We start from the raw sequence: 25,787 nt of genomic DNA, 5'->3' as shown, positions 1-25,787 counted from the left end.
TAAATCAACATCTCTACATCCACTGAGGTTCTGTCTTTTAACATTAGGATGCAAAACATTTTTAAATCTTGGTCCCAGATTTCAATGCTACAGCTTGACAAAATAAAGAGACAAAATAACATTGCATATTTCAGAAACAATTTTGAAAAACTTGACAAACACCAATAGTAGTATCTGATTCGACTTTTTTTTTTTAAGAATGTGCGTCATAAAAGTTCTTACCCATTTATCTAACTTATTCTCTTGGCCCTTCTACTGATTCCTAGGGCCAATTTTGAGCAGTAGGGTAGTCAACATTATCCTTGGTAATAATGGATGAAGGGCATTGACTTGAATTTCATTGACCCTTGCGTCACATATTTCAATCCAGCCGAAGACATCATAGCCCATTTGTATGTAAACTATTTTGCTTGTTCCTTCTTCTACACATTAGACGTTGTGGAATATTCAGAAATTTCATTCTGACTTTTCACACCTGAGTTTAGAATGACTTTGAAAATGTTGTGGCATTCTCAATGAATCTCAAGGAGCACTACTGAAATTCTCTTTGTACATCCAGATGCAGTGTACCATGTTTTTTTTGGCATGCATGTCTGATTCATCGCCGTATAAATATGTGTTGCAGACATAAGTCCTAATAGGATCAAGGCAAAGTCCTCAGTTTATATATGTTAACAGCAGTGTCTGTGTTTGTTTGTCTGTGTGTGGGTTTCAGGTTGCCTCAGAAAAGTGCAAGATCGAAGTAATATAAACTATCACTTTAAATTTCTATGAACATCGTAGTTCATCCACCATTCAAATAGATAATCAATTCAAGGCAAAATCATATTGGGACTTTATTCTCAAATACACAGCAAAATTACTTAAAAGAAACAAACCAAACATAACAGCCACCTAGTGGAAGGTCCAACATTAAGGGGCTCATTACGATGTCGGGCGGAATATCTCTTCTTGACACCGACTCGGAATGGAGGCCGATCAACTCGCGGTCAGCAGTTCAAACTGCCTGATTACGATGCAACTGAACACTGTTCGGTTGAAGTGACATTGTTCCCTATGGGAGCTTGTGTACCACCGACAACCGGCTGTAACACAGGCTCCTATGGGGAAATGGGGGGTTTGCGGAAAACCCTGCACCCTGTTGCAGGCACCCCATGGCGCCTGCCACACAGTGCATGGTTTTACCGGGGTGGTCCCTTAGGTACCTCTTCGGCCATCAACTATATGTCATGGGGCCAAGGGGACCCTAACTGGGGCTCCCAAATGTCACTTTCCAACAGCCTTTCTGTGTTTTAAGGGCTGGCCCAGAAAGGCTGTTTTAAATCGTCATCGTAATCCAAAGTGCGGAAACGCTGTCCATAGTGGTGTACGATGTGGTTCTGACGGTATACAACTGTTACAACGAAGTTTTTACCACGCACTACCATTACAACGCAGGCATTACCACGCATACCATTACAACGCATTGTGCTGGGGGGCGCTCTAGGATAGGGAATAAATATAATTTTATATCCAACACCTTCCCTAGTGTCCATGGGGACTGGAGTTGGAATATACAATTATACTTACCACTATCCAGCACCTCTAAGCGCTATGCAATGTAACGGTATGCGTTGTAAATACCGCGTTGTAATGGTATGCGTGGTAAAAGTATGAGTTGTAACGTCATATATCCGGTTCTGACTGACAAGAAAACTCCATGAGTCTCTCAGAAAAGATTCGGAATGACTTTGAAGTTTAAAATCTGACCTGGAACATCGTAATTGGGTGGTCTAATTGGACTTAGTCGGTTGGATGGGCTCCGTTGCGACCGAGGAGATTCCATCTGTTGGGAGGAGGCTTTTCCCCCAAAACGAAATCGCCCCCATATTCTCTTTGCAGTTAGGTGTAAATTAGTAAAGTAGTTTAATAAAATGTTAAGAGTAGTAGTATTAGAAACTGTTAGTTGACTGTGGTACAAGCTCTGATCATATAATACTACAGGGTGCGTCCTGTGTGTAGTGTGCACTGTTCCTGAACAATCTGTTCTCTGTCTTGACTTTTTCTTATTTTCTTACAAAAGTTTTAATCATCATAGATCATGAATTCAAATAATATGTTTTATATACATATATATATATATATATATATATATATATATATATATATATATATATATATATATATATATATATACATATATATCTATCAGAGAGTCATTAATCACAAATACATCTGTGTGTGTTCCATCATATACATCATATATACATTCACAAAACAACAAATTTACTTTTCCAGATTTTTTTATGGAGGGGAAATCCTTACGAGTCACTATGTTCTATAGGGACAAGCAAATTAATATAAAGAGAGTCTTTGTGCAGGTTACCAAATTTACAAAATACTACTTATGTAGAATACAACTATTAAACGAGGGCAAGGTCACACACAACCCCCCCAAAAAAATCTGGAAAAGGATTTTTTTTGTTTTGTGAATGCTTGTTACCCATTCCTTTTCCAAGTAAAAGGATATCTCCCTCTTCACTTAGCCATCATATATACAGACATTGTCCATCTAGGGACATAAATCATACAATCCAAAATTTAGACACAACTAAATACAACTCATATTCAAATACATGATTAGTAATGCATCTGATTTGAAAATCATAAGAAACATTATTATGAACAGTCCAGAACCCGATGCATTGGTTGCTCTGATCAAGCAGCAACCAATGAAAACACCACACAAAAAGATTACACACCAAATATAAAGAAAAATAGATCATAATTCAGTAAATACAATAAGACCAAAATGACAAAAATCCAATGAGTAAAACTTGAGTTATTAATTTTGAAAGAATACATTTGTATAAAAAAAATATGGTCGCACAGGATCGGCACAAAATCAAAAGTTCAGGACAACTTCGATAGAGTTGAGTCAAAGATGATCCATGCAGTAGAAGTGATGCCTTTTTTCTGCTGCACGTAGCCATGGAGATGCGTCGGTTCTGTTCCACGCAATTGTGGTGATGCGTTCATTCTGCTCCACGTAGCTGCGGTGATGCAGCCGTTCTTTTCCATGCAACAGTGGAGATGCATTGGTTCTTCTCCACACAGTAGCGGTGATGTGTCTGTCTCGCTTCACTGCCCAGAGAATACATAATTGCTGCTGGAGCAAACAACTTAGGCCCACTTCCAAGGTTCCAAGACTGGAATGGCATAACTTGGCAGGGTGGACTTACAGATGGCAGAGTGCAGGGGGGTTTGGAGGCTTTAGTGTCCTTGAGACTTGAGATCAGGAGGCCAGCACACTAGCCCTTTCTGTCACTCTGAGTTTTGGGTTAGAGTTTCAGGTCCAGTTCTTCTCACTTCCGAGCAATACAGCAGCATGGAGCAGATCAGCACAGTAAAACAGGAGTACGGTAGGGTAGCAGTCCAACAGAGTAGCAGTCCTTCAGCAGCACAGCAGCAAAGCAGCCCTTCTTCTTGGTAGAGAATCCACAGATCCAGAAGTGTACTCTAGTGATGGTGTCTGAGTTCCTGTACTTATACACAGTGGTGCCTTTCAAGTGGGGGAGACTTCAAAGACATGTCTTTGAAGTGCACAGATGTCCACCCCATCTGCCCTGGCTCCTGCTTCACTATAGTTTTTTTTTTATTTCTGTGTGGACAGGACACAGCTGATTACGAGTGTGGTGGTCTTCCGACTGCCGCACTCGTGGTGGTGCAGCAGTGGTTGTCCACCGTCTGCAGGATTATGACTTTCAAAGTTGTATACAGGTGGCCGCCACTGGTTGCGCCACGGAGTAGTTGTTTCCGGGTGGTAGCAGAGTTGCGCCACAATGTAAAATGCTCAGTGTGGCTGCGCCAGTCCTGCTGACCATATTACGAGTTCCTGCAGTGCCAGCCATTTCATGGCTGGATCCCCGCAATGAAAAGGCTTCTAGTGCAGGAACAAAGGGGGCCCTGCAGGGCCTCCATACCCCCAACCTTGGGGATAAATTCAGGACACAACATGTGCCCCGTCGGTATTTGCCCAAAGTTCCAGCACAGCATGGATGTCACCATCCATACTGGAACTTTTATTGCTATTCCCATTGCGGTGGCTTTTTTCAGGGCACTGCCATGGGAAGGGCAAAGGACAGTTCGCCTTACATGAGTTCAACTCGTAATCATGTCTGTGTGCGGCTTTGGCACAAATGTGCCGTTAGAGAGCCGATGCAACTGTGCCAATGTTGTAATCGGGCCCATAGCCTATTCAGGTGTTAGTGAGGCTGTGCCCAGCTCCCTACTTCCAATCTGCCAAACATGGCCCATTGAGACACACCTAAGCTCCCATTCTGTTTGGCTGTGTAGGGGGGAATACACCAAGCCCAAAAGTCACCCACCAAGACACGTGATCTGAAACAGGCAGCAGACAACAAATAAATATAATAAGAAAATGAAAACATTCTAAAAGTAAAAAGAACAATTGAGGGACAGAATGTCATACATTCACCCCAGTAATGATATATTAGCCTAAATCCATGTTTTGTTATCTTTCCATGCCATTCCAGTTTGAATCCAGCCATAGGCAAATCAGTCTTGACCCAGCTCCCTATGGTAACAGTCCAGCCCGAAATGCCAGGCCAGGTCCACCCTACTATATATGTAACTCATTCAATATGGTTTCAACTTGGAAAACAGTGTATTCAACATTGGGCGTAGGGGGTATACGATAAACAGTAGCAGTTGCATGAGTTACATATAGAGTAGGTGTAGAATGTGCAAAAGAGCATATAGGTACAAATACATAGACCCAATATACACAAGGAATAAACAGTAGCAGTTGCATGAGTTACATAAGGAGAATATGTTGTTACATGGGGTAAAACAGATACATGGCAACAGAGTAAGTAAGAGGTATAGAAAGGGCAGTTGGAGCTGTAGGCTGTACAGATTTGAGGTAGTTACAGTAGTGTGTGTCAACTCAGGAAACAGTGAATGCAACAGAGTACAGATACATGGTTACAGAGTATATAGGACTCATGCGGTGGACAGTAGGAAATTAATATCAGCATGGTTTGACAGCCTAGTGAATTGCATGTATGTGCAGGAGCTTGTAAATATTACACCACAGGCAGTACATTTTGGCTCATGAGCTGCGCTTATGTTCAGTGCGTGTACAGGGTGGTGGTAGTGAAATGCATTCATTAAATGGGCAAACAACTTGACCACACTCACCACAAAATATCCTTCCTTTGTCACACGTATGACAATAAGATGTCACACTTGAGCACTGAAAACACAGAAATGTCCCACTTCTGGAATCAGAAAATTTGGCAGCAATGCATGCTAATACTTAGGGCCTGATTCCAATCTCGCTCGGAGGTGCTCCGGACGGCATCCGTCATGGGTGACTCCGTCTCGTATGCGTGATTTCTGGACAACTCCTACCGCTTTACGAGCGAGCAAGTACGATGCGAGGATCACCTCGAGCTCCGACCAACTCCTACCGGTCAGCGATGCTGTCCGGACAACTCTGGCTACATCGAATCGCACCGCGCAATGGGTCTGATTGCCGATTGACCAAGTACGATGTGCGCATTGAGCAGCCAAATTGACTCGGATCCTCCGACTCGAAAAAGATCTGGGAAGTGGAATTTGGGGGTCTGTAGCTGACCCCCCTTCAACCTGGGACCTACAACTCGATCACTGGGGATTTCTTAAGGGTCCCCCCTACAAATGCATGCACGGTGCGGGTGGGAACAAGGCGTCCCCGTGACAGGGGGTCCCCTTGTCTGAGACGTGAGTGTTTTGTCTATTGGAGCCTATGTATGCAACGTACACCAGGCTCCCATAGACATTAATGGGGCTCTGAGCTACCAAAGTCCGTCAGCGCTGCAGCCCATAGTACTCTGTTGCTCAGAGCCCAGGAGCACGAGTCAGTGGGAAAGCTCCACAGACGCAAGTCGGTCGGAGGGCTTCCCCATTTAGATCGGAATTGGGCTCTAAGTGTGGGTCACGTTATTTAGTTTGCGAGAAAGTGCCACTCATTACCGTTAATGTCACTCATAATTGTACTGAAGTTATGAAAAATTCACCCATAAGCAATCTAAAACCTTGTCAGTTATGGTTGGGACTGCGAGGATCAGGCAGTTTGCATGCCATCAGGGGATCAAGCGGTTCAAAAGGTGGTGGTGATGGACGGAGCATCTGAATCAATCAAACACTCACACCCAGTCAAAAGATCTGGGTTTAATCCATCACCGTTCTTTAGCCCACTCTGCCACCCAAGTTCAGACATGGCTATATGCAAATCAGTCTGATCCTGTGCCTGATGGGAACAGTCCAGCTGAACTGCCAAGCCATGTCTTCCATGGACCGGAAACAAGCTTCCGAGGACCAGTTCCTGGCATTCCAGCCGTCTTCAGCCCGGCTTGCTTGAATCCAGTGGCAAAGTGAGCAAGGGACTCACGTCTGAGCATACCCTGCCACACATATGGCGGCCAAAAGCGATACCAAAAGGGGTGGTGATGGACGGAGCATCTGAATCAATCAAACACTCACACCCAGTCAAAAGATCTGGGTTTAATCCATCACCGTTCTTTAGCCCACTCTGCCACCCCAGTTCAGACATGGCTATATGCAAATCAGTCTGATCCTGTGCCTCATGGGAACAGTCCAGCCTGAACTGCCAAGCCATGTCTTCCATGGACCGGAAACAAGCTTCCGAGGACCTGTTTCTGGCATTCTAGCCGTCGTCAGACCGGCTTGCTTGAATCCAGTGGCAAAGTTAGCAAGGGGCTCACGTCTGAGCATACCCTGCCACACTTATGGCGGTCAAAAGCGGTACAAAAGGGGGTGGTGATGGACGGAGCATCTGAATCAATCAAACACTCACACCCAGTCAAAAGATCTGGGTTTAATCCATCACCGTTCTTTAGCCCACTCTGCCACCCAGTTCAGACATGGCTATATGCAAATCAGTCTGATCCTGTGCCTCAAGGGAACAGTCTAGCCGGAACTACCAAGCCATGTCTTCCATGGACCGGAAACAAGCTTCCGAAGACCGGTTTCTGGCATTCCAGCCGTCTTCAGCCCGGCTTGCTTGAATCCGGTGGCAGAGTGAGCAAGGGACTCACGTCTGAGCAAACCCTGCCACACTTATGGCGGCCAAAAGCGGTACAGTTTGGGCTGGACTGTTCCCATGAGGCACAGGATCAGACTGATTTGCATATAGCCATGTCTGAACTGGGGTGGCAGAGTGGGCTAAAGAACGGTGATGGATTAAACCCAGATCTTTTGACTGGGTGTGAGTGTTTGATTGATTCAGATGCTCCGTCCATCACCACCTCCTTTTGTACCGCTTTTGGCCGCCATAAGTGTGGATCGGATTTTAGCATACAAAGTTGCTGACAAGAAGGCTAACACATTAATCAAGGAAATTAAAGGACCAAATAATACTGTATATAACCATTCGGCGCAGATATTGGAACAATTTGTTAGTTATTATAAGAACTTATATACTACAGAAAACCACCCTACAAAGAATAATATACAAACATATATCAACAATAATATGGTGGTTAACAGAGAAACAGAAGGAATAGGGCAACTGGCTGAAAATGTTACTTATTTAGAGAAAAGACTTGCATAGCCTCTCTTCCTTCTGGCAAGGCCGCTGGGGAGGATATGCTGCATATAGAATTCTATAAAAACTGTATTGATGATTTACTCCCTCTTTTCAGCTCAGTTATTAAATCAATCGGAGAAACTGGGAAAGCCCCCAATTTGTGGAATACAGCTAAGATTGTTTTCTCTCTGAAAAAACATAAACCCGCGGATGAATTTAGGTCATATTGACCCATTTCACTTATCAACGCGGACACGAAAGCATTTGCGAAAATTGTAGCTATGCGACTTGCTCCTTTTATGCCAAAACTAGTCAATATACAACAACATGGATTTGTATTGAGAAGGGATACCACAGCCCATTTAAACCTGACGATAACTGCTTTTGATGTGGCAACAACTAGCTCCACCCCACTTGGTATGGTATTACTAGATGTCAAAAAAGCATTTGACCGAGTGGGGTGGGACTATCTATGGGCTGTGATGAAGACATATGGCTTTAAGGGTCAATATTTAGGATGGATACAGGCGCTGTATGATCAACCCACAGCGGATATTAGCTATGCAGGTATGACATCCTCCAATTTTGAGATAGCTAGGAGGCACTCAGCAGGGGTGCCCTTTGTCACCCTTGCTGTTTGCACTTTCAATGGAGCCATTCATAAATGTATTACTGACCCAATCTAACATTATTCCTTTTGAATATGGTTTAAACACTCTTAAAATTACCGCATATGCGGCCGATATCGCTATTTATTCTACAGATGTGGAAAAGGCTCTTGTAGGGATAACAGAGGAGGCTAACAAATTTGGGAAAATCTCCGGCTATAAACTAAATATAAATAAAACACATGTCATAGTGAATTATAAACCTCAAGCCCCCGTACAAGGAATGTGTAGCACTGCTACATATATTGGAGTCAAAATATTATCTAAAATAAAGGAAATAATCACGCTTAATTATGATTCTTTTAAATTATATTATTTTGCAACAATTTTTGGTCGATTTCGTAGTTTGCTTAACCTTAATAATCAGTTTTACTTTCATCAGTTTATGTTGGGCACATATTGTAATCAATTCTTGGCAAGAGTCAACAACCCTAATTATTTTAAAAGGGTCAAGTTTAAGACTGCTAGGGAGACAATTCAAATATGGAATCTGATTCCGACCATTAGTAAAACTTCTTTTTATCATTCTAACAATACCTTTCTGGGGTAATCCGGGACTTCCTGAAATCTTCAACGACGGTGCGGGGACCATATGGGCCAGTTTTGGAATTAACACTCTAGGTGACTTATATGGTCCTGATGGGTTCATGGACTTTGCAACACTTAAGCTTCTTTACAATTTGAATGACTCTATGCGGTTTAAATACATACAAATATGGGATTTTTTAGTTAGAAGATGAAGGTGAGGGAAGTTAGTGACTCGGACATTTGGACCTGTCATTATTCTGAAAAGATTAAATCATTTATTAGTGAGGTCTACAAATACCTTAATCAATATAAGGCTGATGACTGTATGAAACTTGCCACAAAATGGACTACTAAATTAGGCATTAATATAACATCCAATCAGATTGCTAAAGACTTCAATTATATAAAACTATATGCTTTTTGTAGTACACCCTGCAAAGAATAGCAAAATGGTCTCTGAATGGCCCAGTAAGTGATCGTTTTAAATGCCGTAAATGCGATTTAGTGGCAGCAGATTTGGAACATATGTTTTTTACATGCCCGGCACTGTCCGAGTTTTGGATCGTACTGGAAAATGTTCTCAATCAGAAACAGATCATCTTTTCTCCCCTCTCAGTAACTACGGTCCTGCTAGACATCCAAACATTAAATTGTCCACAAAAAGATCTAATTACTATTTTATTCGCGTGTGCCAGATTGACCATCGCAAGGGGCTGGATCTCTTTGAAACCTCCAAATGTTATGGAATGGTGGATATTGGTGAATGAAATCTGTACCATGGAGTTAGCATTAGCTAAAAAGATGGGAGTATGATCAATGATGAAACGAGATAAAATTTGGGGAACTATAAGTTAAATAGTATTTTTACTATAATTCTTCCTTTGTGTCTAACTGACTATAAGGTTTAAATACTGTTAAGGCAGAAATGCAACTGATTTTATTTTTGTTTATTATAAATCTTTTGAACGGCCGAGTGCTTTTGAAATGTAGTAAATTGCACCTCTGTACGGATATGTAATCGATGTAGTGTTTAATTGTATGCTTCTGCTGAAATCAATTTCATTTTTTGTTTTTTTTTCTCGTGTTGTCAATAAAGAAATTTTTTTAAAAATGAGGGAAGCTCTAGTCACCCCCATTAGCCAAGGACCCATAAACCTCACCCACCAGCCTGTCCTCTACACCTACTGTAATATAAACACTGGTTGCTAGCAGCCCTCCACCCTTCACTCTGACATTTCCCAGACCTTGCCAATAGACCTGGCAGCAAAACGTCCATGGCCAAAGTCCCCAAACATCCCTCTTCTCTAAAAGCATAGAAAGAGGAGTATGAAAGTGTGTATTCATCCTTCTACTCCAAATTCAGCTTGGCAGATTGGGAAACAATTAAATCTCCAAGCCATTCTGAGTCTATCAGTCCTATTGGTAGTTTGGAAGTCTTCCAGTTATAATAGGAGTCTGGATTGATAGTTATCGAGCATGGTAAGGCATGCACGGGTACCTAATAAGTAGACAGGAATATTTATTGTGAATCCAATGGTCCAATGTGTATGCATCTGTCTCTTCCCTGTCCTCACTAGAGGGACTAGAGCAAAGAAACTTCCATCTCCTGTCCCACACACACACAGGTGGAACAAACATGGATACTTGTCCAAGACTTGGTTGGTTGGTTCTGATTACTGGCAGGTATGACAGTCTGTATTTAAATGTTTTTTTAATGCCACAACCCACACAATAAGACCCAATAAGACCCAGATTACTAATGCTTTGTTCGGGGTTTGCAGCATAAATGTGATACTAACCAGGCACAACGTTTTGGAATGGTATTCACTATCCAATACAGACTAGGCTTTGTGTTGGAATGTTCACCAAAGTAATGAAGATTGTGCAATGCGTTACTTTGACTCAAGGGGGCGTTGAGTCAAGCAATGGGTTTTAACACAAATCTCTATATACTAACATTCATAGACAAGGATTTCCACCAATGCCTTATACCTCCTCAAGTCATGCATAATGAAAAGAAATGTTTTCATTTCTCCTACTTTTTCCAACTTTGAATGTGCGCTGCATTGTACCGCAAACACAAAAAGTAGAAGGATTATTAAAAGATATTTATTTTTTATACTGGAAAAGTTCCTTTCTAGTACAAAACCTAGGGGACTAATTTACAAGCCACTTGCATCGCTGGTTTGTCAGTTTTCTATGACACTCCGGCGGTGCAGAGTGCATACCCATATGTATGAGGCCATGCAAGGACACTTTGAGTGGCTTTGCATGGCCTCGTAGATACGATGTATGGCAACACAGTGCAAGTCGCTGCGGTGACTTAGACTGCATCAGGGAGGCATTCCATTGGCATTGCCGATTGGTGTCCAACACAACACCCGTGGACTTTGACGCATTCCAGGATTTGCAGAGATCTGTAAACTTGGGCATGCGTCAAAACTGAATTCCTCCCCAGGGCAGGCATAACGGTTAGAAATATGTTTAATTCTCCTAATTTTTACTCTTTCTGTGTGTGATGCAAATGTAAAATGTAATTATAATAGCCAGTAGTGCACAGGCTAGTGTATTTAAAAATAATTTGTCATGTCTGTGAGACCTACTGGACTCCTAAAAATTCATGCTCCATGAGGTAGTGGAGGTGGAGCCATCCCTACAGTGACACTCTAAGAGAATAGAAAACTGAGTGCCTCATTTCTGAGACTCCTTGCGCCTCCAGAACGTCACTTGTGTTGACATTCCGTGGTGCAGAAGCCTGTGCGATATTTATCAGGCAGCACTAAGCCACTTTTTTGGGCTTATTGCTGCCGGATAAATATCAGTCCCTTTAACGCAGTATTCTGCGTGAAAGAGCGTGCAATAGGTGTTGCTGGGGGCGTTCCCAGTGACATCCACAGCCTTTTGACACTGCCCCAGATTTACGAGCAATTGGAAATGTGAGGCAGCACCAAAAGCTTACGCCGCCCTAGGGGAGGCATAAGGGAGGTACAATGAGGAGAAACATCTTTATTTCTCCTAGTTTTCCTTTTTCTATGTGTGCTGCATTCTGCAGCACACATAGAGAGAGGAAAAAGCCTCTTGTGATAGTTTTAGTACAGCAAGGTGTCCCTTCCTGTATGAAAATAATCATCCCCGCAACGCAGGCACAATTGCACCATGGTGCAATGGTGCCTGCGTTGGCGCACGACATCCCATTGTGCGCCGGCACAGGGGAAAAGGACAGGAATGCACCGTATCTTATAGATATGGCGCATTCCTGCCCTTTTCTTTTGCCGTATGGCACTGCAGCAAGAAGGCCTGCTGCGCTGCTCCACCGCAAAACCTCATAAATGAGGCTCTCAGTGTTCACCCTTTGTTTCTTAAAACAGTGGGGCTATGTATAAAGGACTCAATTACCCTGTTTTCCCCAGCACTCACTACACCAAGGGTTATTGTCCTCTCTTGCACCTATTAGGCTCCCTGCACTCCTCCGATGATGGCCGGCCCTGAATCGGGCTGTATTTTATGTTGTGGGAGGAAGTCATTTGATCAGAATCACATGGTCCTTAAAGAAAGAGTGGCGGAGTATTGAGAAATATAGTTCTGCTTCCAAAATTCAATTTGTTTCTTTGGTTCCTAACGGGAGAGCTCGGCAAAGGACTCCCAAGATCCCCTGTTGGTAGTGAAGGGGTCACATGTGGGTATGGGGAGAGATGAGAAATGTAGTCCCATCTCCTCATATATGCGGTCTTGTTGATCTATGGAGAGCAGTGCAAGGCAATGACAAAGAGGGGGAAGAGAAAACTTAAAAGCCCTGTACTAAGGGGAAAGATAAAAATGTTTTTAGGATGCAATGATGTGAATAATATGGTGAAAACATACACCTATGTACAGACCCAGTGTCAGACTGAAATCCATATTAATTAGTGTAGATGCTAATGGATGGTGAGCTGTAATAAATATTATTGTAGCACATTCCACCAGGGGATGTCATCATTCAGTCTTTTTTTTCCGTGTAGATAATTTATAAATCCAACGCTGTTCCTTCTCCAGGCGTCACATTCACTGCTGCTTGTAGTCAAGCAAGTCATGTTTGTTTATTTCTGAATGACACTGTTCTCAAAAACAATTCTCTAGCAGTATTGAAACGTTTCTTCAAGAGCCTTCTGCTTGCATGCAGTATTGCATTTATTCACAAACCTTCACTGTTGTTCCTGTAACAAGTTGTACTGAGACTTCCTAATGGCATTAGGACAGAGAGAGCTGTATCATACAAATGCAGTGGGTTAGTGCTTCGATTGTAGGGCTGAATAAGGATTTTAAAGGTTTATTCTGATTTGTAGAAAATGTACTTCTTCACTCAAACTACAATGATTCTGCACTTTCCGTAAGGCTCCATGAGATGATTTCCTATATAAACCCTTCAAATTGAGGTGGGCCATGAGAACTTTTCCATTGTACTAGGGTTGCTGTCCAATTTCTTGCTCATTTACTGAATATTTGGGACTTAGTCTATTTTTGATTTTTCCTGTTATTCTCCATTGTTCTATTGCTAAGATCCTTCATGTAGATGATTTTATGCAATTAGCTGAGATTTGATGCAAAAGTGGCTTTAATGATTCTGTATTGTTCTTAATATTCTTTTGTAGTAAATACATTTCTGATTCCACCATAAAACTCATGTCTTTCTATAGTTGTACCTTATATTGGGACACGTTGCCTCCTGAAATGAAGGTTAGCACCGTCCCTGATCCATCCAACCACTGTGGGCGCTTTGGGGACTGTCATTTTCTGAGTACAGCGCGCCCACAATGCACACTAGCACGCTTTAGTGCAGACATCGAGAAACCTGAATAAAGTATAAATACATCTGATATTCCAAGGATTGAGAAACAAAGAAACAAAGAAAGAAAAGAGTTCCCTCAAATCTCATTATCCATTTAATACTATCTCTTATGCCTTCTTTTTTCCTGAACTTAATCTCCCTAGTTCACATTGTATTAATTTTAAGCTGGATTTCTAGCTGTTTTCTTTCCTAATTAATCCTATTTATTTTTTCAGGAAGAAAAGCCCTTGTTAATGCCATTCTCAATACATGAAATGGGAGCTGGGAACGTGGCTACTCTTGAAGGTTCTGGAGGTAGCATGTAAACAGAATTATGCTCATAATAGATATCTCTTTTGCTTCTCATTTCAGATATGGAATCTCCAAACTGGCTACTTCTGGTCATTATAGGGGGAGCATTCACAGGTGCTGTTGTCCTGGCTGGGCTGTCCTTGTTGGCCTGGAGGATGATAAGCAAGAGAAGAAGGCAAGTTTCTCCTTTTTGAATTTAGGCAAAATATTTTCCCAAATCCATAAACTCATGTGAGCAAACCAGTAAAACTGAGGTCCATAACATAAGAAGTTTCCAGTTCCTGCCTGGGACAATTATCCAGCAATCTCCTCGTTAAAGTGGTATATATGTACACACACTGCATGCACATTCAATCCCTTTGTATTCATATGGGAAACCTCATGCTCTCCAATCCTATGCTTATAGGCGCAGCTGTAGATTTACTCCAAAACTCATTTATGAGTTTCCAACCCCCCTGAAGCAGTTTCTTATTTATCTCCTTTCAAACTCCTATTCACGAATTTAAAATTAATTATGCAATCCATTAGGCAGGTATACACAACTCCTTGCTCATAATCATGTAGTCATGCTGATAAGGGCGAGTGTAGTCAGATTTATGCTTGCAGATATCTAGCCATTTTAGGATTTAATTTTGACATAGTAGTTATAAATTGAGGTTCTGTACATGTTTAGACTCCTCTGGAAGATGTATTAAAAGAAAGGGTATAAAGGAGATGAGTAAACCAAAATTTAAGAGCTCAGAAATTCTGTTGGTCCTTAGTTTTGTCACAGAAAGATAAGCCCTAAGCTGAGAATGGCATGATGATGCAGGATGAGCAGTTATTTGCCCTTTAATGTTATTGTCCTGATTCACAAAGGTAAATTAACTCTTTTGTGTACTTGTCCTATTTTCTTTGCTATTCAAAGTTAACAGTAAGTTCCCAATGGTGGAGATTTCGCAGTTGGGGTGGAAAACTCTGCACATAAAAAGACAGAAATGTTTGGGGAATAGCACAAAATAGTAAGGCCCAGATTGAACATTTGTTCATGCAAAGCAGCAAGACAACTGTGCTGCGTGAAAGGGAGAGGGCAGGAATGCACCATGTATAGCACAATATGGTGCACTTCTGTTCTAAGCCTGAGATGGTCCAAAATCTGCAGCCTAGCGCCAAAGCAGACACCCATGGGCCCTGGTGGGCCATAGTACAAGGGTGCTTGTGTTACAGGCAGGATTGTATTTTGTGTAGGAAGGGACATTTTACAGCCATCCTTAGAGCCATAGTCCCCATTGTAAGTGTGTTGCTGGATGCAGGATGCAGCACACCTAGAAAGAGGAAACAACAAGGAGAACATAAATATATATGCCTTCGTAGGGCCTTCCCTGGGTAAGCATACAATTACATGTAACGCCCTCCTGGCGCAGTGTAACGCAAGTCAACAACTTGCGCTGCCTTCTGTTACACCAGATTCCAGGGTCCCTCTGCGTGACATGGTGAATCTCATTCTAGGTTTTGCATTGTCTTGTGGCTTGCAAGCGCAATACAACGTCTTCATAAATCTGCCCTAATCTTACTCCTAAATTTACACAAAGTGTCATTGTACCTTTGCAAATCAGGCCCTATAAGTTTAGTTTCCAGCTGCCAGTGTGGAGATTGAAATGCAGATGAAATGCATGACTTGTTGTCAGCTGAGTGCCGCTCCCTAGATTCTTCTGATTGCATGCCAACAGGTGTGTACTTTTGGTGCAACCTTTTCAGCTTTTAGTGAAATATTATGCAGATGCTTCGGTGGACTCCTGAGTAACGGAAGATTTCATATAGTCAGCCAGTCATATGGAAGGATTTTTGAACCTGATGCAGTTAGGAAATCAAGGACTAGGGGGCATATTACCAAGTATGAGCGAAAAATATCGCTCAGCTTGGTTAGCGGCCAAAATTATTTTGCCGAGCATCGCCGATTTTTATCGCTCAGGAGCCGTGATATTATCAAGATTTATCTCCTAAGGGATAAAAATCGGCCGAAATGCATGAATATCGCTGTAAAGTCAGCGATATTCGTGCATTATTGAGCAAATGCTCTTAGCCATGTAATCTACCTACCATTGGATTACATGACTAAGAACAACTCTGGGCAGGCGTTAGCTTTTGGAGATAATCGCGCTTAGCGCGATCATTTCCAAAAGTTGGCAATAGGAGTTAGAGATGTTAGCGACTGTTTCCAGTAGCTAACATCTTGGCACACCCACTTTGCATGTCATTAGCGATAATTATTGCTGACATGCAAAGTGGGCACCTAAATGCCCGCTATCTCCTACTAGCTGTCGCTAACTGGTGTTAGCGACAGCTAGGTAACAGGGTGATGAAATTATCGCTGCTTTAGCGGGAAAAATTCACGCTAAAGCGGCGATAAGGCCCTTGGTAATATGCCCCTAGATTTTGTCCATGATGACTTAAGATTCATGGGCCCGATTCACAGAATGAACTTACTACTTTTGGCATTCACAGAATGCACTTACTACTTTTGGTATTCACAGAATGAATTTACTCATTTCAGTATTCACAGAAGTTAGGACTACTAACTTTAGGACTCCTAAATGCCTTCTATGAATACCGAAAGTCTTAAAATTTGGATTTTTCTCAATTTAGTAGTAGTAAAGTTAGGACTCCTAACTTTAGGATTCCAAAATGCCTTCGGTGAATACCGAAAGTCTTAAAATTAGGATTTTTCTCTATTTAGTAGTAGTAAAGTTAGGACTACTAACTTTACTACTACTAAATTGAGAAAAATCGTAATTTTAAGACTTTCGGTATTCACAGAAGGCATTTAGGCATCCTAAAGTTAGTAGTCCTAACTTTACTACTACTAAATTGAGAAAAATCGTAATTTTAAGACTTTCGGTATTCACAGAAGGCATTTAGGCGTCCTAAAAATAGTAGTCCTAACTTTACTACTACTAAATTGAGAAAAATCGTAATTTTAGGACTTTCGGTATTCACAGAAGGCATTTAGGAGCCCTAAAGTTAGCAGTCCTAACTTTACTACTACTAAATTGAGAAAAATCCTAATTTTAAGACTTTCGGTATTCACAGAAGGCAGTTAGGAGTCCTAAAGTTAGTAGTCCTAACTTTTGTGAATACCGAAATGAGTAAGTTTATTCTGTGAATCGGGCCCCATAATTTGAAATCAGTGGGTTAGTATGTGGGGCCAAACATTTGGTTAAACATCCATAATCAGGACCAACTCTTTATACCCATAGCAGGAACTAGGGTGCAGTGTAAGAACTAGAACAACGGTTTTGTGGGTCTCATTCAATAACAGGTTCATAACATTTAAATAAATCCGAGTTGTACTTCCAGTTCAAATTGAATTGTATTCCCCTTAATGTATGCAGACACTAGTGAGAATGCTGGTGGAGCAGTGCTCAGGAGTAAGGATGCTAGTACAAAATAAATAGTGATCAACAAAATATATACATACTCAGGGGTGTTCATTATTTACATAGATTACAAATTAAACCGCAATGATCTAAATCCATTTAGAAAACAATCCCTGAGTTTTTGTTGATGTTTCAACCCAATGCCTCATTGTATAGGGTCTCATCAGGACGTGATAAACAACATCAAGGGGGTTTATCTCTGCTTTTTTGGCTTTAAAAGCCAAGAAAGCGGAGATAAAATTATCTCCCTATTACCTAGCTGTCGCTAACACCAGTTAGCGACAGCTAGTAGGAGATAGCGACCATCTTGGGCCCCACTTTGCATGTCAGTGATATTTATCACTAATGACATGCAAAGTGGGCGTGCCAAGATGTTAGCGACTGAAAACAGTCGCTAACATCGCTATCTCCTATTACCAACTTTTGGAGATATTCGCGCTAAGCGCGAATATCTCCAAAAGCTAACACCTGCCCTGAGCAGTTCTTAGCCATGTTATCCAATGGGAGGTGGATAACATGGCTAAGAGCATTAGCTCGCTAATGCATGAATATCGCTGACTTTTCAGCGATATTCATGCATTGCGGATGATTTTTATTGCATTTGCGATAAACCTTGGTAATACCAAGGTTTATCTGCGATAAAAATCGCCGCAGCTCAGCGTTAATTTTTTCACGCTAACTAAGCAATAGCGATAATTATCGCTATTGCTTGGTAATATGCCCCATCGATCTTATCCTCAGAGACAGTTGAATAAAGAAAGGTCATACATTCAAAGGACTAGTAGGCCAGAAATGCATACCCCCTTATTTTTGAGGCATATAAAGGACAATTTCAACGAGTGTGATGGTACATAGGATCATGTTTAGGTAAACAGCAAGGTGTATAATAAGGTTTAACCTTGTATCAATTTAAATTAGTAATAAATGGATATTTGTGAGGTTTCTATGCAGCAATATTTCCAAGAGTCATTTGAAAGTTCAGTTTTTAATTTGGACTAATATCTAAGTTTAAGAAGGACATGTGTGTCCATTCTGAGAGAGTTGGAGTTGGCAGAAGCATAATGTTTAGAAACCTATGCTCACTGGTATTTAGTAGGTATTTATTGTTCTATAGGGATGCAGTCTTTACATTTGATAAGATGTTCTAGATTTATAGTGTGCAAGGCGTGTTCTAAAGCATGTGAATAAGTTCAAAGAGGAAATACTCCATGTTAGAACCGGCTGTCTCTAGTTGGCAGAGGTATACACTTCTGACAAATAGGGACACACCTTTTCTAGTCAGAGCAAGGGGATCACACCCATTGATAACCCCTGCTCACCCCCTTGGTAGCTTGGCAGAGCAGACAGGCTTATCTCAGAGGCTGTGCGTTAAGCATTTATGACCACATACAGTAATAAAGTGAATACACTACAAATGGACATGACACAGTAGTATTATAAAAATAAGGATTTTTATATAAGGCTTAGCACAAGACCAAATAACGCCAAAAATATACACAATCTTAATAAATACTTTTGGAAGGGAAAATAATAGTTCAAATGTAGTTTCTTCTTTAGCACAAAGTCTTTAGTATCAAAAGCAACTCTTCTTCTTGGAAACACAGTTCTTAGCAACAATGTAACCCACACGGGAGTCACACGACGTCGAGGCAAAGTTAATCCAGAGGTTCGGCGTCGACCGCGAGGAGCGCTACGTCGAGCCCGGAGTCACACGGACCCCCAACAACACAGTACCTTAGGAAAATGAAGCACGCGATGATCAGCGACGTCGAGCAGTCCGGCGTCGCGTCTTCGGTGTCGATCAGGCCTCAGTAGTCGTCGATGTCGATGATTCTGTTGCAAAGAGTGAGCAGCGCTCACGGCGTCGAGAGGGCACGAGGTCGATGCGATCAGCAGCGGTGCAGACACGAGGTCCCTTGGAGCTGGAGCCGAACTCACTACTCACTGGTGTTGCTGCTGGCGTTGATCGGGCCCGGCGCCCGGCGTCGAGGAAGCGGGACACTGGAGCCGTTACTCACTATGTCGAGCTGGTTTCGGCGACGTCCGTCGGTGTCGAGATGCTGGTTCTTTCAGAGGTGCTGGATTCACAGGTTCCAGCAAATAGCACTTTAAGCAGATGAAGTCCTTTAGCCCTGTGACTTCCGCAGGAGACTGGCACTCTTCCAGTCCTTGGAGATTTTCTTAGCAAAGAGTGAGAGTACATACACAGTTCCTCTCTCCTGGTTCCTTGGCAAAAATAAAGAAGCAATGTAGGACTCCCCCCAGCAAACAGCACACTGGCAGAAGGGGTAGGCAAGTCCTTGGATCAGCAGGCTTCTTGTCCTTGGTTTCAGGGTTCCTTGTCAGAAGTGATCTAAATTCTTGGTTCAGGGGTCCTTCTCTTATACCCCTTTTTGGCTTTGATCCCTTTGTCCATGCAGGGGAATTTCCCAACATCCTGGGTTTGTTGTGGGTGGAGCCGGGCAGAGGCACCTGGCCTATTCACTGAGCAGGGCTGGGTCCTCAGACGCCCAGCAGGAGGTGGAGCCAGCATTGTCACTGGCAGGAGCAGAGCTATCGGCCTCCTGGTAGGAGGTGGGGCTAGGATCGTCCATGGCAGGCACAGAGCCATCAGTCACCTGGCAGGAGGTGGAGCCAGCATTGTATCAGGCAGGGCAGGCTATCAGCAACTACTCTCCCCTTACTCTCAACGCAAATGTCACACTCATCCCACACTGACTCATCCAGACCTCTGGAGCCACCCAGCTCCTGTCACACACATGCAAAACCAGCAGAAACCAGAAATGGTTAGACAAGAAAATAGCCACTTTCTAAAAGTGCTATTTTCAAACCCAGAGTCCAAAAACCATCCACAAAAACGGATGCGTAATTAAACCCCGAGTTCAATGATACCAAACTCGACATTGCACCATGCTCCCCGAGCCAGCTAGGATTATAGCATTAATAATCCTGGCAGCCCATTCTAACTAATGGAGAGCAGGTTACCTCGCAATAGTGAAAAACAAATATGGCTGTAATTCACTATTAGGACATGCCAACTTGGTCAGGCCTGTCCTACGTTATACTTACAATGCACCCTGCCCGTGGGCCTACCATAGGGGTGACTAACATGAAGTTAAGGGAAGGTTTAGGGACTGGCAAGTAGGTGTACTTGCGCAGTCAGCGTGACAGTACTAGACTGCACGTGGGTCTGGCAATGACCGACCCGTGGACATTCTTTTACGAGGCCGCTCTGGTGGGTGGCACAACTCGTGCTGCAAGCCCACGAGCGGCATTTGTATTTACAAGCCCCGGCACTCCTGGTGCACTAGACTAGAGACTGACAGTAAACCAAATAAGCCAAACATGGAATTCAATCGATACATCAATTTAACATAGGGAGCACTTGCACCGTGGCACTGATCAGCAGTGGCACAGTGCCCAACGCATTATCCAGCAAAACATCGTAAAACAGTGGAGGCAAACAGAAAAAATGGAGGAGAGACTCAAGCCAATGATGTCAGGTCTAACACTCCAACTCTCTTTCAATTATTTAAGGGGCATGAAAGTAAAACTTTTATAGGAAACAGTCGAACTCCACAGTCCGAACTGCACGTGTTCCGACTACAAAAGAAAGCTCTACCACGTATGCCTTCACCACGCATATGCCACTATGCGGTTTAGCTGCTGGAAAAAGGAAGCAGGAGGATTCTACAGTGAGGTAAGTGGGACTGTTTTTTTTAAAGCTGGGAGGGTGTCAGGGTATGTTTTAGGGCAGTGGAAGTGGTTGGGGTAGTTTAAATGAGAGCGCAAGGGGATCGGGGAGCGGGGTAGAGTAAGGTAGGGTGCAGTGTTTTAGTTCTTAGGGCACTGAGAGGGAATGGGTAGTTGGTTTAGTTTTTAGGGTGGGGGAAGGGGTAAGTTTTAAGGCAGTGGAAGGGGTGGGGTAGTTTAAGGGACAGTGTGGGCTGGGGGTGGGGTAGTGTAGGGTTTTAGGTGTTAGGGCAGTGAGAGGGAAATGTATAGTTAGGGTGGTTTTTCAAACGTAGACAGAGGTTATTTAAAGGTGACAGTACCAGTGAATTTAATTGTATTGACAGTTATCTGTTGTCATAATTTACTCCATGCCCAAATGTTGGCAGCAATTGTGTCAATATAGATTAGTGACAGAAGCTATTCACTTTTGAAGAATGGTCTCCTGTACAATGTGTGGTGGGTAAATGTGGTCATAAAAACAGTATAGTGTTAAAAAGAGCTTATTCAGATGTTTTTTGGACTGTTACTGCAGAAAAATGTAGTGCTTGTTAAAAGGTGTTTGGTAGTTTGTTCTGGGCTCAGCACTGATTACGAGCGTTGGAGTCTTGCTGCTGTTTTATTAGAATATTTTTGAAAGTTTTAAATTAAAATTGTATTGCATGGTAAAATTGTGAACTTTGAACGATAGTGCTTATCTGTCGATAGTCATTGTCCCGCTGACCGCGGTGTCCATCTGTCAGAGTGGACCTGTGTAGCGTTTAGCATTCTAGTCTTTTTCCGGGCACTGTTCTCCCGGCTACAAATCACTGATGTTGCTACCACATAGCGCACGCGCACCAAAGGCAAGCCCGTCGGTGCCGGGAGCGCAACCAGCGCCAGAATCCCTGCTCAATTTTCCAGGCTGGCCTATATCCGAAATGAGCTTATGAGCCTTAATCCTGGTGAGTGCCTGCATTGAAAGTAATGATGGATTCCAAAAATATCCCCCCGGATCACGGCAATCGGTGCGGAGTTAAGCTAGGCACGTTTAATACGAACAGGTCCAGGGAGGAAATACAGTTCAATAACACTAGGCTGTTCAATGTTATGCAGGACGGGTTGGCCCTGTACCCTAATGCTCAAACAAAAAATCTGATCACTATTAACCCCAAAACTATTAATTGTGTCCTGGTCAATGTCAGGTCAGTAATTAAACATAACAATGACTTGGAGTGCCTCATACAACTGGAAAAACCAGACCTGATTTTTTTGACAGAAACTTGGGCAAATGATACTAGCAATCCTGATTGGAATTATGTAGTTCCAGCTGACTACTTTGTTACCAATATGGATAGGATAGGGACAAAGGGGGGTGTGATCGCCTTAATTTGCTGAGCCTGTTATAAGGTGAGAATGACACCAGGGCCACTATTGGACGCAGAGGCAATGTTTCTGAGCATAAAACTAAATAATATTGAATGTTTCCAAGGAATCCTAATCTATAGACCTCCTGGCCCCAGGTTATCTTTCATTACCACTCTACAGACTTGCACGGAATCTTGCTTCATCGTGGATTATTTCACGCTGCTGGTGGATTTTAATTTTCACGTAGACGTAACAAATAATGCAAACACTCTAAGCCTAATAGACACCCTAGCTAGTTTTGGGATGAAGCAGATTGTACAGGAACCCACACATCAGGCTGGTCATACCTTAGACGGCATTTTCACTAATCGAGCCCACATTGAAGTGATCAGCTCGCTTTCTTTACTCTTGTCAGATCATTATACTGTTCACTTTACTCTTAACATCTCTAATACGAATTTGTGCCATAGAAACCGACCCCCTCTGAGCAAGATACGTGCTTGGAAGAAAATATCCCAACAAGAGCTTGAAGGAGAATCTAATCTGTAGGGCAGATCCCAATGAGGCAGCCACTGATTTCAGCAACTGGATCACCCATGTAATAAATCAGCTGGCACCTGAAGGTACCAAGACGGCTAGGAAAAGACTGGTATCCTCTCCTTGGTACTCAGCAGAGCTTAAAACAATGAAAATAAAATGCAGACTTAAGGAACGCATTTGGCGATCCTCATATACTTTGGCCCATAAGATAGAATATGGCTCAGTACTAAAAGAATATAAGGGAGCAATAGCATCGGCTAAAACAGCCTACTTTACTTCCAAAATTCTAGAATCCACAAACTCCCCTAAAGTACTGTTTAAAACAGTAACAGCACTGTCTCACCGCCCGAGAGACACTGTCTTAGTCCCTGACCAGGCCTTTGTGGATAAACTTGCAGTTTTCTACCACACCAAGGTCTAAATGGTTTATGAGGAACTTCTGAACTCAGTGGAGATTAACAGTACAAACCATCTAGAGACATGGGAAGAACACTCTCTCCAAGGTAGCCTAACACAATTCAACGCTCTGAATGAAGAGCAAGTGGTAGACGTACTCTCACTCACCAAGTCTGGGTCCCCACTAGACCCCTGTCCCGCATATATTCTACATCTAGCTATGGATGAGGTTAGCACGTCGCTGACTCTTCTGTTAAATCTAGTTATTGGAACAGGGATCTTCCCCTTAGGATGGAAAATGGCCTGTATCATACCTATCTTAAAAAAACCATCACTGGAACCCTTGGAGGCTAAAACTACTGCCCTATCTCCTGTTTACCTCTACCCTCTAAAATCTTGGAGAAAGCCATAAACCTGGAACTGACAGCTTATCTTGAGGCTAATAACGTTCTTGACTCCAACCAGCATGGGTTCAGTGATCGGCATTCTACAGAATCAGCTCTAATCATGGCTACAGAGGAGATTTGTAGGGTGTTGGATGAGGGAGGTAGGGCAGCCTTAATACTGCTAGACCTCACAGCAGCTTTTGACACTGTGAATCATACAGTGTTAATAAATAGGCTGCAGTCCGAGGGAGTCAGTGGCAAGGCCCTGACCCTTCTTACAGCTTTCCTTGACTCCAGGGAACAAATAATATACTGGGAGGGTTTGAGGTCGGAACGGTTCACCCTCCCAGGTGGAGTTCCCCAGGGCTTGACCCCCTCTCCCACCCTGTTCAATATTTATGTAACCCCGTTGGCAAGACTAATTAAAAGTCATGGTCTAGCACTCGTGTCTTACGCTAACGACATGCAGCTGGTGGTGTCTTTCACTCAAAGTGACAGTATGTCAGCTGAGCAGTTCTGTGACTGTCTCTCCTCTGTGATGTCATGGATGACTGTCAATTTTTTAAAATTCAATACTGAAAAAAAATAGATTCTGGAATTCTGCAAGAAACCTTCAATCTGGAGCCAATGTTGGTGTCCCCCTGAAGCCGGAACATGCCGTTGCCAGTGTCTGAGGCCAGAAATCTTGGTTTTCTCATTGACAAAGATCTCAATTGTGCCCCCCAAATAAACCAAGTGGTCTCAGCCTGCTTTTTCACACTAATGGTACTGTGTAAGATTCTTCCTTTTACTCCATTTTCCCTGAGGAAACTATGGTTGGTGCCCTTATTCTGTGATGAATAGATTTTTGCAATGCCCTTTATTTAGGTGCAGGAGTGAAACAACTCAACAAGCTTCAGTCACTTCAAAATGCTGCAGCGTGAATCTTGTATGGTCTACCCAAGCATCACTCCACATCAGCCAGCATTAAACAACTACACTGGCATCCGGTGAGACGTCGGTTGGAGTTTGAAGCTCTATGCATAGTGCATAAAGCCCTCTATGGAGGTGGGGCAGAAGACATACAATCATTATTCCCTGATACATCCCATTGCACTGTTTAAGGTCTATGAACACTCGGCTGGTTCTTCCTCCCAGGATGAAAAGTGTTAGTTGGGGAGGAAAACGCTTTTAATTCCTAGCAGCCAAATTATGGAACTCCCTCCCCATTCAGCTGCGACCTCAGCCCTCACGCACCATCTTCAGGAAAGGCAATAAAACCAGGCTCTTTATGCAATGCTAATCATAGTGCGACTCTCAGATCACTATACCTAGCACCAAGACACCTCGGCATAAGTGCGCTCTACAAATACCCTCAGTCAGTCAGTCAGGTGTGTCCTCAGCTCTTTCCTGTGTTTGAGCAGTTGGGGCAGTCCTTTTGTATATGGAGACAATTGTTCAGATTCTGACTGTACATGTGCCTATGGCCTGTCAACTTGTTGTTACTTTTGAACACTTCTTTGGGTCTAGTTTGATGGTGTCCTGGCGGTAGGTGTTCCAAGAGCTACACAAGGTAGTAGATGTGAGACCCGGTCGCGATGGCTTGGTAAAGGATTAAGTTGGATTTGAAGAAGGTACAAATGGTAAAAGATGACAGTGGCATTCCATCAGGATGATGGTGGTGCAATCCTATTTGTTTTCCCCCTTGATGAGATGTGCCGCGGTATTTAGGATTCCACTTTGTGGAGTGCTGGAGGCCACAGAACAGACATTTCGACCATCCATATCTGAAGTATAGATTAAGAGGTGTAAGTGTGATATCAGAGTCTCGTTCTTCTAGATATGTCAAACCCTGTTATGCCATCTTGGAAATATTGAGCCCTCGGAAATTCCATGAAAGTTGTTTCAGACACTTAGCCAGTACCTGAGTTATCTAGTAATTAGTTATAACATGTTGTCTTGGGCATAAGTTTCAGTATGCTGCTGTAATGTGGTGCCACCTTGCATAATCACAATGTCATTTTGGGGAGCATTCCTCTTGTGGGAGTAGAGTACAACGGGGTCGATGAGCATCAGCAACTCAAG

At 42.8% G+C, this 25,787-nt stretch overlaps 1 protein-coding gene across 2 annotated transcripts in view; it reads left to right on the top strand.

The window, feature by feature from the left end:
* The window catches only part of LOC147701139 (sialic acid-binding Ig-like lectin 13), a 291,587-nt gene that overhangs the window by 206,059 nt on the left and 59,741 nt on the right, over nt 1-25,787 (top strand). For both annotated transcript variants that reach the window (XM_086929907.1, XM_086929906.1), the window contains one exon: nt 13,967-14,081. In XM_086929907.1, the coding sequence (XP_086786033.1) occupies nt 13,967-14,081 (115 nt within the window). The remainder of the gene's footprint in view (nt 1-13,966; nt 14,082-25,787) is intronic.

Source organism: Lissotriton vulgaris, chromosome 7 (genome assembly GCF_964263255.1).
Source record: "Lissotriton vulgaris chromosome 7, aLisVul1.2, whole genome shotgun sequence".
NCBI classification, from domain to species: domain Eukaryota; kingdom Metazoa; phylum Chordata; class Amphibia; order Caudata; family Salamandridae; genus Lissotriton; species Lissotriton vulgaris.
This window is presented reverse-complemented; position numbering and strand designations above follow the sequence as displayed.